Source organism: Lepisosteus platostomus, chromosome 6 (assembly GCF_059453375.1).
Source record: "Lepisosteus platostomus isolate fLepPlt1 chromosome 6, fLepPlt1.hap1, whole genome shotgun sequence".
NCBI classification, from domain to species: domain Eukaryota; kingdom Metazoa; phylum Chordata; class Actinopteri; order Semionotiformes; family Lepisosteidae; genus Lepisosteus; species Lepisosteus platostomus.
The window spans coordinates 34,887,670-34,904,783 of record NC_142616.1 but is presented as its reverse complement, the minus strand read 5'-3'; the positions used below and the strand labels follow the sequence as shown (position 1 = coordinate 34,904,783).

The 17,114-nt window shown below is 35.1% G+C and overlaps 1 protein-coding gene across 1 annotated transcript in view; it reads right to left on the bottom strand.

Annotated features, from left to right (window-relative positions):
• LOC148661626 (catenin alpha-3-like) overlaps window positions 1–17,114 on the bottom strand; it is a 600,833-nt gene that overhangs the window by 544,679 nt on the left and 39,040 nt on the right. Inside the window, exons 4-5 of the mRNA XM_088635643.1 lie at window positions 14,198–14,364; window positions 1,421–1,540 (exon numbers count right to left, since the gene is read on the bottom strand). Coding sequence (XP_088491769.1) covers window positions 1,421–1,540; window positions 14,198–14,364 — 287 coding nt within the window. The remainder of the gene's footprint in view (window positions 1–1,420; window positions 1,541–14,197; window positions 14,365–17,114) is intronic.

Sequence of the window (17,114 nt, the reverse complement as noted above, 5' to 3'; positions counted from 1 at the left end):
GTGCTATACTGTTTCACATGCTGTTGTTGAATGCTATGCATGTTCAGGAACGATTAAGCCCCCACTGTGCTCTACATAGACCTTATTTCATCAGGTTATAAAATCCATGAGATTATATAGTACTGTACCCATGGCCCACTTCAGGGGTTACTCTCAGGCCACTCAATCCAATATGCAAAGAGTGCAACATACCACATGCTGTTCAGTTACCTTAAACTGTGTTCTTAATACTACTTTATACCCCCTATTTGAAGTTATTACAGTTTGATGGATTTGACGTTTAGATGTCATAATTATTGATCAGGTCTGACAAACCTGTGACAAACAAAAGCAGATCACTAAAATATCTGGTCACCATCAAGGTGAAGCAATACAGCATTTCAAGGACAAAAAGCAAGTGTACAATAATTGAGGATTTGCAGCCTAATCCTTATTTGAAAAAGGCTGCAATCTCATGGCTAAAAAAGAAATGTTAAGCCCTTTTGATTTAAAACCATTAATGCAATTCACCTCTTGCAATCCACTTTAAAAATATACTAGTATTATATCACAAATTTCATGTTCACAAAACTATAAATAGGTACATTTTAAAGTCAGATGTAAGAAAATGTCAATGGCAATAAATGAGCATACAGAAGTCTATTTTACAGTAGTCTTAACCCCAAAATGCAACACTAAACACTTTCTAGTAACATCGCTTTAGCTACCATTTTGTAAAACCTTACCACAGATGTTTTTAAGAACTTATTATATTATAGCTGTGCTTTAAAATATCATGTCAAACATTTGAATGCACATTTTCAGGAACAAATGTCTCTTATCAGTTACATTAAGAGTTTCATTAGAATTTCTAAAATATTCATTTATTCTGTTATGCTGCTAGCTATAATTTCAGAGATTCAGAGATAGGCAAACTACATTATTGAAATGTATTTGTGCAAATTCACCTTCCAAAACAATAACGGATGCACAATTCTTTTTTTGTATCTTGTGAATGTTTATAACTCTTGTACATGTTGGAATATCATCATTGTCAATGTCTCAGTATCCAAATGATTGTTTTTCAGCATGGCCTGATCATCATGTTTTGTTTCTCTGGGAAGAAAATCTATCAATATAATCTTTTTATACAAAATCTAAAAGAGAAAAACATTTAATTTATGTCATTTTAAACATTTCCTCTAGGAATGCATCCATTATTGCAATCCACACAGTATTAGATTGTGAATTTATCATAAATTAAACTGTTGTCTTGTCATTATTTTAAAACATATTTGCACAGTATAAAAAAAGTTTAAACCAGATGAAATGAGAAGAAAGCCTGTTAGCTAGACATTACAAAAGCACACTAATAGGTCTGCATATGTGCTTGCCTGACTATGAAAAAGTAAAATATTCTTTTAGACCAGAAGATGCTTACCTGTTGTCTCTTATGGGCCAGATTATCCAATACATTTAGCTCCTTTCCAAATTGTTGGTATGCTTTTTTCAGATCAATCTTGTTGGATGAAGTTCTGAGAATTTCAAATGTTTTCTGAATCTGCAATTGAAAAAAGAACAATTGGCCACACAGAAGCAAACTGGATTTCTTCTAATCCAAGAAAATAAAAAATCAACCTTAATTTGCCTGCAAAGATAAATTTTCTTTAATGAAGACACTCAACGATACATTAATGAATGTTTCCTTAAATTATTCACAAACTGTGAAGAAGTGCTTAGTCTTTGAACCCTCTTTGGGCTTTAAATTAAAAATAATTTAATTAAAAAACATCATATACAGTAATACATAGAGAAAAAATGCAATGTTTTATTTTTGCATTTGACAAAAGAAACTAAAAGCCTTCTGAAAGTTACAGACTTCTTTGTTGTAAAGACGAGACATGATTGCACGATATGACCTGCCCTTTTATTTAATCTTTTCATATTATTTAATCCAGATTGTACTCTTATTTGTTTCTATTGTTCTTTAACATGTAACTTGACAGATTAATAAAAATGAGAGAAAATTACAGAAGGAAGTCTATCAGTATTATATTATAATGTTTTAACAACTACTGTAGGTCCTCTATAAAGCCTCTCATCTCACTGAAGAAAAAATATCTTGTCTCACTGTGCTTTTTCAAGCTCAGTTATATTTAGATATTTGCGAAGAACTGTGAAGTTTGTCTTTAAGCAGAGCAGCTGCATAAATTTGTAGGACAAATGTAAAATCATTTAAGCTAAAAATTAAGCATTTACTGTACTACTTCTCTTAAATTCTATTTTACCAATTTCATTACGATACTAAAAGTAACAAATTCCATTAAATCTTTGCATTAAACTTTCTACTCTTAACAGGAAACCTATGACAACAGCAACCTAACTCACCAGTGCTATTCTATCTAGGTCACAGTTTTTTTTTAAATGAACTGAGAAGTGGCTTAGTTCAATTTCAGTCAGGTATTCCTCAGATTTCAGATTTGTTAACTGTCAGAACATCTTCCAGACAGCTATTTATTTGAATTACTAATTACATTAGAAGCTAAATACAGATAAATGTTTAAAACAGAGTAAATAGCTGCACTATACAGTATATAAATGAATATTGCATATCATTGTTATTTTGCAGGTTAAAATATGTTCCAGCAGGTAGAAGAATATAATGTATAACTGCAAAATCATAGTCCTCACAAATTAGAGTATTATTGTTAGAGTATTTATTAATAAGTTATAACTGCATAATTCCTCTTAAACATTGTGTGACAATACATGCCCTCAGACTGTTATAATGTTGCAGGACGCATGCTAGCCATGTCAAACGATCTTTTGGATTTTTAGTTGCACGGCTCTCCATAGTTACTGTACTTGAAGTCCCTCCAGAATCCTAGCTCTCTCATTGGTTCCATTCTGGAGGAGACCTTAGAGCTCCTTCCTTTTCCAGGTTTCTCCTTTCTGTTCTCTCTTCTCTAATGACAAAACTAGCAAAAGCGTTTTACACATGACTCATTCCACAAAAAAAAAGAAATCTGCCTTTCTCTAATACACTTGCACTAAACTCCAATGCCTACAGATGAAGCCATTCAAAATGTGAGACAAAAGTCATGTCCACTGTAATCTTAGTGTGATGTTTGGCTTGCCATAGAAGATTGGTAGATGGCACTTGTGGTACATTAGATGTTAGTTAAACGGTAGCTTCATTGAACCTGTTGTACTTGTCACGAACCGCATTCCTAGTACAGTACATCTCTCGCCGCCAACATCCGAGCACTAATTAATCAATTGTCACTCCTAACTCTCTTCCCTATTTATACCCTCTCACTGGAATCAGTCCCCACTCACTATTGAGAATAACCTTTGGCTTTCTCTTGAGTGCGTTTTCTATTATCGACCTGATTTCTGGTTACCGAACCATGTTTTTCTCTCTGGCTTCGACTTCGTCTTGCGTTTTGGATTTGGATTTGGATACTAATGACCTGACTCTTCTGATACCCAGAAGATATTTTGGTAGCTGAACGCCCCCGAAGTAAAATAATAATTCAGAACATTATTAACAATATTAATTTATTAATATGAATATATATACTGTATATTTACAGTACTGTATATACCTGCTAGTGTTAGCTGAAACACGGTACACAACAGTATTCCAGCTGCACTGTATTCCTTAACTTGGTTAATCAAAATATTTTTTATTTATAATATCTATTTTTAGTGTTTTTCATGTAATCATGTGATTTAATGTAAGGGTTCATGCAATGTTTTTTATTCAAATTGTTTTACTTTGAAACACTTCTGTGTTCATTTGGTTTCACTTTCAATAATTATAACATCAATAATTGTATTTATTGGTGTTTACAGTATATATAATATTTGTATGGTATTTAATGCATTTTTGCAGTTTAATGGATTTAAATAAGCACTTCTAATCAGAATGACACTTACGAGAGGCCTGGATTTGAGTCCCGGTTAATACGCAAGCTCTCCCCAAATTGTCCCTTGCTGATAATAAAGATAATAAATAATATGCATACTATATTAACATTTTTCTTAATTGTATATGCCACATAAGTTAAATATTAAATTAATATTAATTATAAAAGAAGCAATAACATTGACGAACCTGCATAGTTTAGAGCTACTGTAGCAAAAGTAACACCCAGGGGCAGTGTGACAAAGTGAGATTACTCAGTTAACCAAATACATAAAAATATAGTTTATTGTATTGTCTGTTGTGAGTGCAATTTATTTTAGGTTTACTTACTCATTCATTCTAAATCATTGGAATTATAAATCACTACAGCCTCTTCTGTATTCAGGGTCGTCTTATAGTGCCCTTACTGAGAATCATCTAATGAAGCCAGTGCCTCATTGGTATCACTGGCAAAAGTCTCTCGAGGTGCATCATTGTGCTCCTGGAGATTGGGTATTTATATTTTGTCTGAATGCTAATTATACAGTTTATAAATGAAAAGCAAAAAAATGAAAAGACAGCTTGTTCTTTCTTTTCTTCAGATCATTTATACACAATGGGAAGCTTTCTTGGCTTCATTGGGCTCAAATGCAAAACTCCTTTTATACAGTTCTCTCTATGCCTCACTCACCTGCCCTCTCTCTCTAGTTTGCTTAGTCTCTATGTCTCAAAAAAGTTTAATTAAGCATAGTTTATGGTATGAAAAAAATTGTAAATATTTTGTGATTTTTGAAAGCTGGAAGTGGGATTTGAATGTCTGCTCCTGGAACCATGAAGACATGTAAACACTTCCTCCACCCCATCTCCACCTTTGTAGCTAACCCTTGGTAACTTCTCAATCCACAGGGAATCCTAGCATCCTTGTCAACATAAGGAGGGATACAGGAAGAGGGGGATGTAAACACGTGAGATGTCAACAAGTGAGATGTAAACACGTTTTTGGCTTGGTTTCATAACATCATTAATCTTAAATGTTTGTTGTTTTTTAATGCCATTTTGAGGTGTAATGGGAAATGAATCTAATTGTCAATAAAATGACTGCTAGGCCAGTTAGAGAGAAACAAACCAAAAGCGCTTTGCTCCCTCCCACCTACTTGGTACTCTGTAAGAATGTTCAGTTCAATCCACAGAATGCATTGTGGATATCTGATGAATTTTAATTAAACATATCTTCTTCTCAGTGTAATATCTGATGAAGTACATCCCAGTTACCAGTACATTCATGGTGATGCACAATAGTTTCACACAACAGTATGAAATGCTTCTGTGAGCTGGGCATCTGTTAAGTCTCTGAAGTTCCTGTGCTCTAATTTTTGCTTTAAAAAATGTTTGGTTGGATAATAAACAGTATATAGTCTAACAATGTAACTTAAAATATGTAAGACAAATTATGCCATTAATAAATAAAAATGTATATTTGATTTATTTAAATCCATAAACATTTATGAATCTTATCATTTCTCTGTCATCCCCCTCAAAATGTTACTATTAATGTAATTCAACCCAGAAACTGATTATTCTAATGACCCATTGTCTTAATGTCTTTAGAAACGTTCCCTGCTTTCTTGATTCTGATCCTGATTTGCTTTCTTCTTTTAGCCTGCCTTCATCTAAGTACCACCAATTTTCAAAAGATCAAATTATATTGCAAAAATGTTTTCAAGTGGAGCACAGTGCACATCATCTTCCCTTCATAACTAACTCAATAGATCTCTCATCTCTAAACTCTACCAGTTTCTCACTACAGAGAAGGACAAAAAACTCAGTAATCTTCTACAGAAGAAAACCATCAACACACCAAACACCTTCACCAATCCTAACTTTGTTGTCACTATACCTTCTGACCTTTCCCTTTCACAGGATGAGCGATCCCTCCTCAGCAAAGGCCTCAGTTTCGTACCAGTTCCCAGGAAGCTGGACATCCCCCAGACCAATGTCGACCTTAACCGCTTTTACCGCAGGATCTGTCTCAGAGCACATTTTGCTGACGATTCCTCTTCACAGGCAGCTGATAACAACCAGGTGATTTATGTCATTAACAACATTAATCCCAAACAGAGCTGTTGGACTCCCCCCTCTGGCCGTTTTCCACCAGTCGATTATTTCATTAACCAATGCAACAATCAAGCTCCCAAGGCACTCTCTATACCCAGTAAACACAGGTCCAACCTCAACCAAGGAGAAAATCAGGTGCTCCAATCTCTCTGCAACAGGGATGATATTGTCATCAAACCAGCGGACAAAGGAGGCGCTGTTGGTCCTCACACTAAATGCATTCTCTTTCAATAATCTTTTTTTACCAACAGGTGAGTGGAGTTGCCATGGGCACCAGAATGGGACCCAGCTATGCCAATATTTTTGTCGGCTGGGTAGAAGAACGGTTCTTTGCTTCCTACACTGGCTATGTCCCTGACCTCTACAAGCGATATATTGATGACTGCGTCGGTGCCGCCACATGCTCCAACGATCAGCTTGAGTGCTTCCTGAGCCATTTCACCAACTTCCACCCGTCCCTCAAATATACTGTTAACATATCTTCCACTGCTCTTCCGTTTCCAAGACATCAACTTCTCCATCAACTACCCACGACTCTCCACTTCGGTTTATTACAAACCCACGGATTCACACAGCTATCTCTTGTATAGCTCATTTCACCCCAAACACACTAAAAACTCTCTCCCTTTTTCACAGTTCTTTCTGCTACGACGATTATGCAGCGACGACATCGACTTCGAGAACTAATCCCTCAAAATGTACTCCTTTTTCATCAACAGAGGATACCCCAGTAGTGTTACTGACAAGGCCCTTGCCGAGCCAAAAACACCCCTCAGACCATCAACCCAATCAGGAACTCCCGCCGTAACAACCCCATTCCTTTGGTGCTTCCCTACCACCCCAACACACTTCCTATCCCCAGGACTATTAACAACAACTTTTCCATCCTACAGGATGATCCCTCCATTGGGGCCCTCTTTTCTGACCGCTCCATCATCTCATATCGCCGAGCACCTAATCTACACAACCTTCTTGTTCACAGCTCCCTTGACCGCCCTCAGCAACCATCAACACCAGGCACTTTCCCTTGCAACAGAGCTCGCTGTTTCACCTGCAAGTATACATCCAACACCACACTCATTAAAGGCCCCTCAGGACAATTCCGCATCACCCAGAGGGCATCTTGTACCTCCAGCAACCTTATTTACTGTATCTCTTGCAGTAAATGCCCAGCCATCTACATTGGAGAAACAGGAAGGAGACTCGGAGACCGCTTCAGAGAACATTTCAGGGCTGTGAAGATTAAAGATCTCTCCAAGCCTATTGTTTCTCATTTCACCTCTGATGGCCATGACCACTCTAATCTCTCCGTCTGTGTTCTCAAAGACAGTTTTCTGAACTCATACATCAGAAAGACTACCGAAACCAAACTTATCCTGCAGCTAGGATCACACAATCATCAAAAGTTTTAATTCATCTCAACTTTTAATGACCTAAATAAGACTGTTCTTTACCATATTTACCACTTCTTATTGACCAGTTTATCCACTTCTATAAATTCTTTGGGGGCTCCTGCTTTAAATAGATGCTCCGAAACTTCCATCTTCCGAAACAAAAGGTTATACTGTATGTGGTAAATGCCACATGATATATTGAAGAAATGTTGTATTGATTTTAATCAAAATCTTAAATATTCTTTCTCTAATAATAATAAAATCTAATTAATTGTATGTATCATATATTTATATTTTTATTAATTTTATACATCACAGTCTGTTAGATATTCACTTTACGTTCACGATCTCTTAAGCCCATAGTGGCTGCCAAGCACAGAAATGTTTCAAACTATTGCATGAGCATTTGTATTGAGGACATATCAGATATTAAACTGAGTATATTACACTGAGGAAGATGGGCAGGTGGTGGTAACTTCACCCCCGGACAGGCTGAGAAAGGAAACTACAGGTGATATTAAGTGTCTAGAGTGTGCCCTGCAACTGGTTCATTTGGTTATCATCAGCCATTCACACTCCTTTGTGTTTGTATCATTTCAAGTAGCTTTATTGGCATAACATACTGTAAAAACAGTATTTGTTGAACAGTAATTCTCACAGTATTAACCTCTGTACTGTATGCTGTGTGTTCCCACAAAGGTATTGATATATTGTGTCTCAAAAATAAATAGGCATATTAATAAAGATAAAGTCAAGGTTCTGAAAAATTCACAGATCATCCTCAACAAAATATAAGAAGTTTGACATCTCCAGGTGGTTTTGTTAATATATTACTAAAGTTTCAAACAATGAAAATCAAATTTCACATCCCATGTGTGTGGAGCACTGAGGGAACATTCAGTGGAGTGATTAGAAAGGACCCAATGTCACAGAGCTAAGTATATTTACAAGATAATGCAAGTGTATAAACTACGGCAGCATCCTGGTTCCTCAAGGAAGAAATACAAAAATAAAACTTTGATTCTCCTAATTAGGACTTTTTATCTCCAACATAAGACTTTTTAAACTCTTAAATAGAACTCAACGTAGGACTTTTTTGTGTATTGTCCAATTTGGGACCTCAGAATGCAGTGCATGACATGATAAAAGAAGCTACGCGTGTTTATTTTAAAATTGACCTTAGCTACCAGGAAATTTTAAATGCTTTGATTGCACTTAACAACACAGTGCTCAATAAGAGAATGCTAAAATGAACCTTCAAATGTTTTCATTTATATTGCCGTAAACAAATATTCAGACATTGTAGATGTGGTGTTCTATGAATCTTTAAAGTCTCAGTAATCTAAACAAAGCACCCCCTAGGCAAACCCTCACTGAACTTACAGTACATGCAGGTACAAAATTGGGTTAATAACTTCTGTTTAAAAGACAGAAACTCCAACACTTTAGATTGTGCAAACTTGTATCAGCTAAAATCAAGTAATTCTTTGAATGTCATTCACATCACTACTGACCTCTTTTTTTTTATATTTGCTATGATTTTAAAGCCACTATGTATAATATATTCTTAACAATTAAAATCTAAATTAAACTAATCTGTTTTCTAATTACTGTTTATACATAATTACTAAAAATTCTGTATGTAATTAAGAAAGTGAAAAATTCTGTAAGTGTTACTATATAGTATGATTAGATCAAGAAAGCTGTTATGTGTTAATAAACATTTATTAATAATTCTGAATTCTGAACTTCTCAAAATCTTCACTTAAATTTTAATTTGAAATCTTTACTTTGTTGTTCTAAAGGTATTATTAGGACATTAGGAGTCCAAGAAGACTAGCTTAGTATATCTGTATATTCTAGGGCCACAACTCTCTTTCAACCTCTGGAGCACAAGCAAGACCTGTGAATTTTACCTTTCCCCAGATCCAAAGCACCAGCAATTCAACCTATTCTTTCAGGACTTAAACATAATGGATATTTCTCAGCATGGAAAAGATCAGAATTAAATTTGGGGGCAGATGAATGTGTTTTTTAAGAGAGGGAGGATTTATTTTGTTTTAGTACAGTACCCACAAGGCTGGTTTGTGTCAAATGCATTGTCTGATTTAGAGAATTTGACATTAGTTGTAGAGAGCATACTGTCCTCTGGAGGATCTTTTAAAGTGCAGAAACCAGCATTACCTCGTTAAACTGCTGTGTCACTGATAGTTTGCAGGAAGGTGGATCCATTTCTGAGAGGATGATGGAGGGCAGTTTTAGACTGTAAAAGGCTTGGACTCAGGTACTCACAATCTTTGCAAATCATTTGTAAATAGTAGTTTATAAGTTTGTGTCAGTTTGTAATTAAGTGTTGTAAACATACTGTATATCCATGTTCTTTATATGTTTCTGACTTTTCAAGAGTTCTCAATCTTACTGCATCAGGAAACAAGAAAACATTGTACAGATGCAGCCATTCAAAATGGGTGGGGTATTTCGCGGTATACCCCGGTGGGCGTGTCGCATCAAAACACAGTATCACGCAGTATCACGCGGTGTATCGCGTCATTTGACGTCATGCCGGAAATTATCTGGAATCACCTTGTAAAACCGCCAGGAGGAGCCAATAAAGCTTAACCTCTCATGTACAGCATTTGAGCTTTTAAATTTAAACTGTGTATTACAGCATGTTAATCATCAGTCATTAAAAAGTTGGTATATTTTATGAAAGCAAGATTGCTCAATTGGACAAAAGTACACAACCTACCTTTATCAGAAATATTTATGCATCAAAGCCTTTACTGAAGATATTACTAATAGTATTAATAATGAATGACTTTGGACAAGCTGTAAACTCAAAGTATTACGCTGGTCCACATTCTTTCTAACCGTCATTTTTAACGAAAATACTTTTAGTTTTTTCTTTGACAACCACCACAGCATTTCGTGGATAATTTCTTTAGCACATTTGTACAAGCACTTGGAATATGTCCAAGCCCTACTTTGTCAGGCATTTTCTTTTACTGCAATGGACATAAAAACTCCCTTGTTTTTAACAGAGCGTTTCATAATTTCTAACATGAAAATTATTTTAACTGCGACACTTATCATTCAACCAGAGCTCAAAATATCACAAGGATCCTCAAGAGCACATCAAAGACTGTATTAAAAGATACTTGTATCAGATACATGAGAATCCAGGCTTTTTCATGAATGCTTTCTTTTCCGTATACCAGATATTATGGAACCACTTCAGAAGGGTGTCAGCCAGTCAGATTCCAGGAATCGGTATTTTAAAGAAAAAATACACACCGGTATTCCATTTCTCCCTAAACATTTTAAGCATCGAAGTCTTTAACTAACATGTGAAATAGCGTGTAAAAAAGTGGTAGTTTTAAGCTTTTCTGCTAATATAATATGGAATCGCGTTATCTAAAGAAATTAATAACGATATGATTATATTCGCGTACTGCGACAGGGCTGTGTAGGGCTGTTTCGCCTCACAATAAGACAAATGCAACATAAATTGGGCTGTGTAGTCTTCTAAGTATCTTAATAAACTTTCAGCATAGCTTTCTCCCTGTTTAGATTTATTTTTCTTGGGATCATGGGATCAAACGTGGAAAGATTAGATTGTAATCATTTTTATTTTTTAAATACATATTAGAAAAGTGTAATCTATACTAAAAAGCTGTACACCACCTGCTATAAAGATACATATTGTAATACTTTCGGGCTCGGATAGGACAGACACAAGAACTCAGACTTGCGGAGTTAAAGCAAGTTAAAGCCTTGATTTTATATATCACCTTTAAAAGTGGCATCTCAAAGCAATACAGATTACAAAGTAAATACCCAACACTGATTGTACCTATCTGTCATGCTAATAAAGACCTTTAAATTGAATTGAATTTTATTACTTGTTTTTCAGGAAGTTAAAAAAACACTTGAATTACTTATCCAGTCTCTCAAAATAAAATTATTTTTCAAGCAATGCAACTAACGTCGGGCAACGTGTTTTTTTTAATCCAACATTGACAGCCACACCTTAAATCTTGTCAGTCAGCTCTTTTTTCTCTATTTGAATTGTGGCGATTCAAACAACTTGGGATAACAAGTGGTCTCAAAGTCACCGAGCTCACAGAGCTTCAACAACAGATGACAATTTCCTTAGTCCTTCCTTAGTCTTCCTGAAATTGTCAGATTATGAGTGATTAAAAGCATTTTATTAAAATCACGTTTGCATTTGTTTGGGAGCTATATTATGTATTTTTCATATGTAAGATATAATGATGTCTTCCTGCTTACACATCGCACAACTTTAAAAGCTAAAAAAACAGGTTTCGATTCACATTATCTGGCGAGCCTTGTTTTTTCAAAGGAAAATTCTATTCTACTCTGAGAATGTAGGGGGAGGAAGAATGCTCGTGGTCTTTTCACTTACTGCAATACACCAACGCATTAGCATGTTAAAGCGATTTCATTGAGGAGCCTACAGTAGCTTTCTTAACTAGTAAGTACTGTACTTACTGGGTTTTGAAGGGGGGACGTGTTTTTCGCTGGAAATCTCGCCCCCTTCTACTTTGAAAAATACCTGTGAAACTGGTTTAATTCATCACAGCCAGCACTCCCGCAGAGAGGGGGGTTGTACTTGCAGTGCATCGGTATAGATGGGAAAGCCAGAGCCGAGTCAAGTCTAGCCATGTGTGAGTCTAGTCTCACAGAGCTCCAACAGCAGATGACAACTTGTGAGTTCGATTAAGAATGAATAAAAGCATTTAATTAATAACGCGTTTGCGTTTGTCTGGGTGCTGACAAAGTAAAAAACAATTACTTTTTGACATTGAAGAACTGTGTGTGTCTCTCTCTCTCTGCTGGCGTTTGTAATCGTTTTTATTTTTAAATACATTTTAGCAAAGTAATGTACCATAAAAGTATTGTGAGACATATTTGGGTTAACATGTTCAGTGTTCAGTGTGTGGTAATTTGTTTGGTGCGAGTGAAGTTTTATTTAAAATCTGACCCAGGGAAAAGTGTGGTGTGGACGGCTGAGGAGAGAATGCAGGCTCCCGCTGTGTCCATTATTCTTTTTGTCTTTTTGTCTTTTTGAGCCAGTGAAAGCTCTGTTGTCCTTCACATGAATGCCTGAATCATTGTACCGAACCCAGGATTTTACAGTATTTTTTCTTTAAAATACCAATAACAGCAACATACAGTTTACATAATATGTTGATGTTCCAAAATTAATATTGTTTATGACCTTTATGACCTTCGTTATGCTCTTCGTTAATGTCTTAGCCGGAACACATCATTATATCTCATTTTGTATTTCTTTAAAAAAAAAATAATAAAAATCGTTTGCCCAGCCTAACAGTATTGTTGTTATTGTTTTTATCCTGTATCACGTTAGTTAAAGACTTCGATGTTTAAAATGTTTAGGGAGAAATGGAAAACTGGTGTGTATTTTTTCTTTAAAGTACCGAGACCAGCCATATACTGTATGTTTATGTTCCAAAATTAATATCGTTTATGGCCTTCACACGCGTTACAGTATGCTCCTTTTCTTTTTATGCTCAGCTACTAAGATTTCCCTTCAGTGGTAAAATTCCATATAAATATACAATACTAAAACGGGCACAGTAAAGACATTTAAATCTTTCTACGACCGTCGGTCAACCAATCACGTACCGCAGTATTTTGCGTCATGATGCACGAGGCCGTAGCCAATTACCCACGGTACGTGTCTGTGCCGCGTACTTTGAGTGGCTGCATCTGTATCCACTCGGTTGGTTTTCATTTATTACTATAGGGTACATGTTTATTTAAATTCGTGACATTATATTTATTTCTACCTTTGTACATCACCCTCACCCAGTTTATTTTATTACATCCCTTGTCAATGTTTACATTACTTTATAGTCCTTCAAATGTTCTACAAACATACAGTACATACTGTACCATATACTATTATTGCATAAACACTTTAAATAGGGTCTATTTAGTTTACAATTTATGTGCATGATCATAATAAATTAAAAATATGATGAAAATTTGAAAATCAAGGATAATTTAAAGACATTGCACATTTTTTGTTTAAAGAAATAGTGTCTTTTCTGCATGGTCAACCAATTTAGCCAAAAGGCACTGTTTCTACAAAAACAACAGTGGCCTTTAGAGTATTAACATAACGAAAAAACTGTGGTTCATAATTGAGGTCCTTTTTTTATAGCAATAGATTTTTTACATTAATGTATTTGCAATCCCTCTTGAATTCTTTAGCTCATGTCCTTGACTTACAATGATAAGATTACAATTAATGGATACTGAAAATGATATCCTTTTACAAAATTCAAGTGTTGAATACTATGTTTCTGTTGAATAGGATTTGTGCACTAGATTCAAATATCACATTCAGATGTTCTTAAACCTATTTCACTAAAGGGCTTTTTAAGAAAATAATCAAGGCAGGTACTGTATGCAATCTAAGTTCTGCATTTGCTTCCATCATTTCAACTGTATTAACATCTCTGTCTTAATACTTCATTACATTAAGAAAACCAGCAGCATAACTTTCTAATATTTTATGACCCAAAGATAATTCACAAAATGTTTTAGAGCATTTTTGAACATTAACCTCAAACTATTTTTTTGTTCTTTCCCTCCCTCACCTGCATACAGTATGGGCTACAAAACTTGATAATATTATTATACTTATATACAGTATACATTATAATTATAATACAGACATTGGTAAACAGTATCTCATTATTGATAACTGCACAAACAAAAAAAAGACCAAAAAACATTTTTTACTTACAGTACTCAGATGTTCTAACAGATAGATGACATCTATGATGTCAGCAAGGATGAGGAGTCTTGTAACCGCAGCTAGTAGAGTACGAGCAGCTTGAACCACAGCCTCTCGTTTGGACAGACAACATGGATCGTCTGTGAACTCTTTAGCTGTCCAAGTCAAGGAGTGACCTACAGGGAGAACAAGTTCGAAACTGAAAAAAGCACCCGTAAGTAGAAGAGACAGCGTTTGAAGGGACTGGAAGTGATTTTCTTAAAACAAGAAAGTACGGACTTGGGAGTAAAACCAAATAAAAAAGTATTTCTTAGTCTTCCAATCTGAAGGATTTTACAGTTAAGTCTCAACAGATGCTGTGCTCTCTTCTCTGTCCACTGAGACTTGTTGTCCTGAATTTTACTCTTCATAGTGTTCCTTCATTGAACTGTGTAATCTCTTATGCATCAGCTAAATAGAATGAGTCATTCTAGCCACTAAACACCTTAAAGACTTAAAATTTAAACTTGACCAGACTCAGATCTACTTTTAATTTGTCTACTTGTAACAGCACCAGACTCTGTGTACCATCACTTGTGTACTGTACCTTTGACATAATATGGAGACTGAAAGAAAAAAAACACTGCACATGATTTTAGTGTTGTCCATATTAACTATATTATTTTCAATCTTAGTGTCTAAGAATGTCATCATTTACTTGACTGTGTCATTGTTTGCAAACACATGTGCTAATATTTGTCCACAAGGCCGAACACATTCAATTTTAATATTTTGCTAAGCACAAATCAAATACATGGAGCACATGGATCTTATTTCCTTAGCATCAGGTGAACACTGACACCTAATGTGTGGCAGATAATACAACTTAATAATCAAAGAGTCACCATATGAGTGTTGAGCATTGCATTCAGTAGACAAGCAAACACAGTTTGCAAAGGTACAGTATATGAAATTATTACTCTTATACTGCACCTCTAATATATTTTTTTTGTATGGACCTAACTCCTCAGCAACAATAAAATAGACATAAGGGGCAAAGGTGACAATAAAAGGGTGTGTAAAATGTATCCCCCTTGATGCATAAACATATTGTAATTCAAGAAGTAAATTCAAGAAGTATCAAACATCATAATAATTGTAGATACACTTGCTTTGTGAGAGAGGTTTTGAAAATGGCAAAGGTCGATATTAGGAGTCTCATACCATACCTGTTGTAGTTAATTTTGATTTATAACCATCCCACCCACCACTGCCATCTACCATGTTATAGTATATTGCACTGCCACGTCTATAACTGCTTCGGTGATCATTTAGAACATTTTTCTTGGAAATCTTAATAAGTACTGTTTGGCAATAGTTTAGCCAAAGAATGTATTAAGCTATAATCAAATTTGCATTGATGTTCTTATGTATCTCTTGTTCGAAAGATGAGCTCATAAAGAAAAATCTACAAAATCTACAGGTACTGTATACCAGTCAGTCAGGTATTAACAGCAATCCTTTTTAGGTTAATGTGGTCCTAAAGCTAAGGGATATTTTTTTTATATTTTTTAAACAATTTTCTTCATGATTATTTCATTACCCCTGTATAAATAATGTAATCTCTTAGGAATCACTGCAAATTCATCCTCTGTTATGTAACAGGTTAAACTCATGCTATAAAACCAAAACAACGAGAATGGTACAAGGATCGAACAAAGTCACTGACAGTCAGGAAAATGTCTGGGTGTGAGTAAAAGTTTCTCCAGTCCAGTGTCTTTCCACTTAATGTTTTAAAAAGAAAATACATTATTTTATTAATGATGATGTTTCTTTTGTTGAAATTCAGATTTTTAATAAATGATTTCATGATACAGGAATTCATCAATACTCTAGTAAAGAAATTAGATATAAAAATAATTAAAATGAAAATGTAAAAGAACATTTAAAAACCATTATAGTTTGAAATCCTAAGTGGTTTCAACTACATCATTTCCTGCACTATTCTAAAAAGGTTCTGTCTGACTTGAAACCTGTTTTTGCTGAATTACTTTATACTCTGTATTTTAATTGCAGACAGGACATACACAGATCTAAATTAAAAATACCATGGCAGTTTCAGAAATGCATTCCACAAAGCTCCAAAGACTAAGCTCCTGGGACATACAGTAAAACGACACCTTTTATGCACATACAGTACATAAACAGGTAGGCAAATCGACAGATACAAACACTCACAAACGCTCGATGCAGAAAGAAAGGATCTTTAAAAGGAAACTTTTAGAGGATAATAGCCAGGTTGGGATTTAAGTCTTACAACACCATAAGCAGCATATTGCAACCTGGGAATTTCCGTACTCTATGCATGATCTATAGTAGCTAAAAGGGTTTTGACAATAGGTATGCTTATTTCTTGCTTTTGTCCCCTGAGGAATAGCATGTTAGAAAAACTCAGAATCAGCCATTGCTGAAACTAAGGTCACATTTCTGATTGCTTTAAGCAGTATTCTGTTCGAGATACCATGGCCAGTAACCACAAATGCATTTTCAAGCAGCCTGATTCACAAGGTCTAACTCAGCCATCTTAAATGATAAACAGAAAAATTAAAAAAATACAAAAACAAGCATACAGAAATAGGGGAATAAAAGAGGATAGAGAAGGAATTAAAAAAAAACAGTATAACAGGTATAAACACATGAATACAGTACACTTCTCTGTAAACTGATGGTCCTCATAGCACTATTATTGTATGTTAATTGTCAAGTGTGATGGTGTACTGTGTTGCCTTTCCTTTCTCTTTTGTTTTCTGTTGCTCTGTTTTAGGTCTGGTCCACACCCCTGCCTCTATAGCAATTAATGAGCCTGGAGGAAAAGATAGTGTAATTCCATTCATAAAGATTGCTTCCCACTGTGTTGATTTCATTAGGACAGTGAGAGAACCTTAAA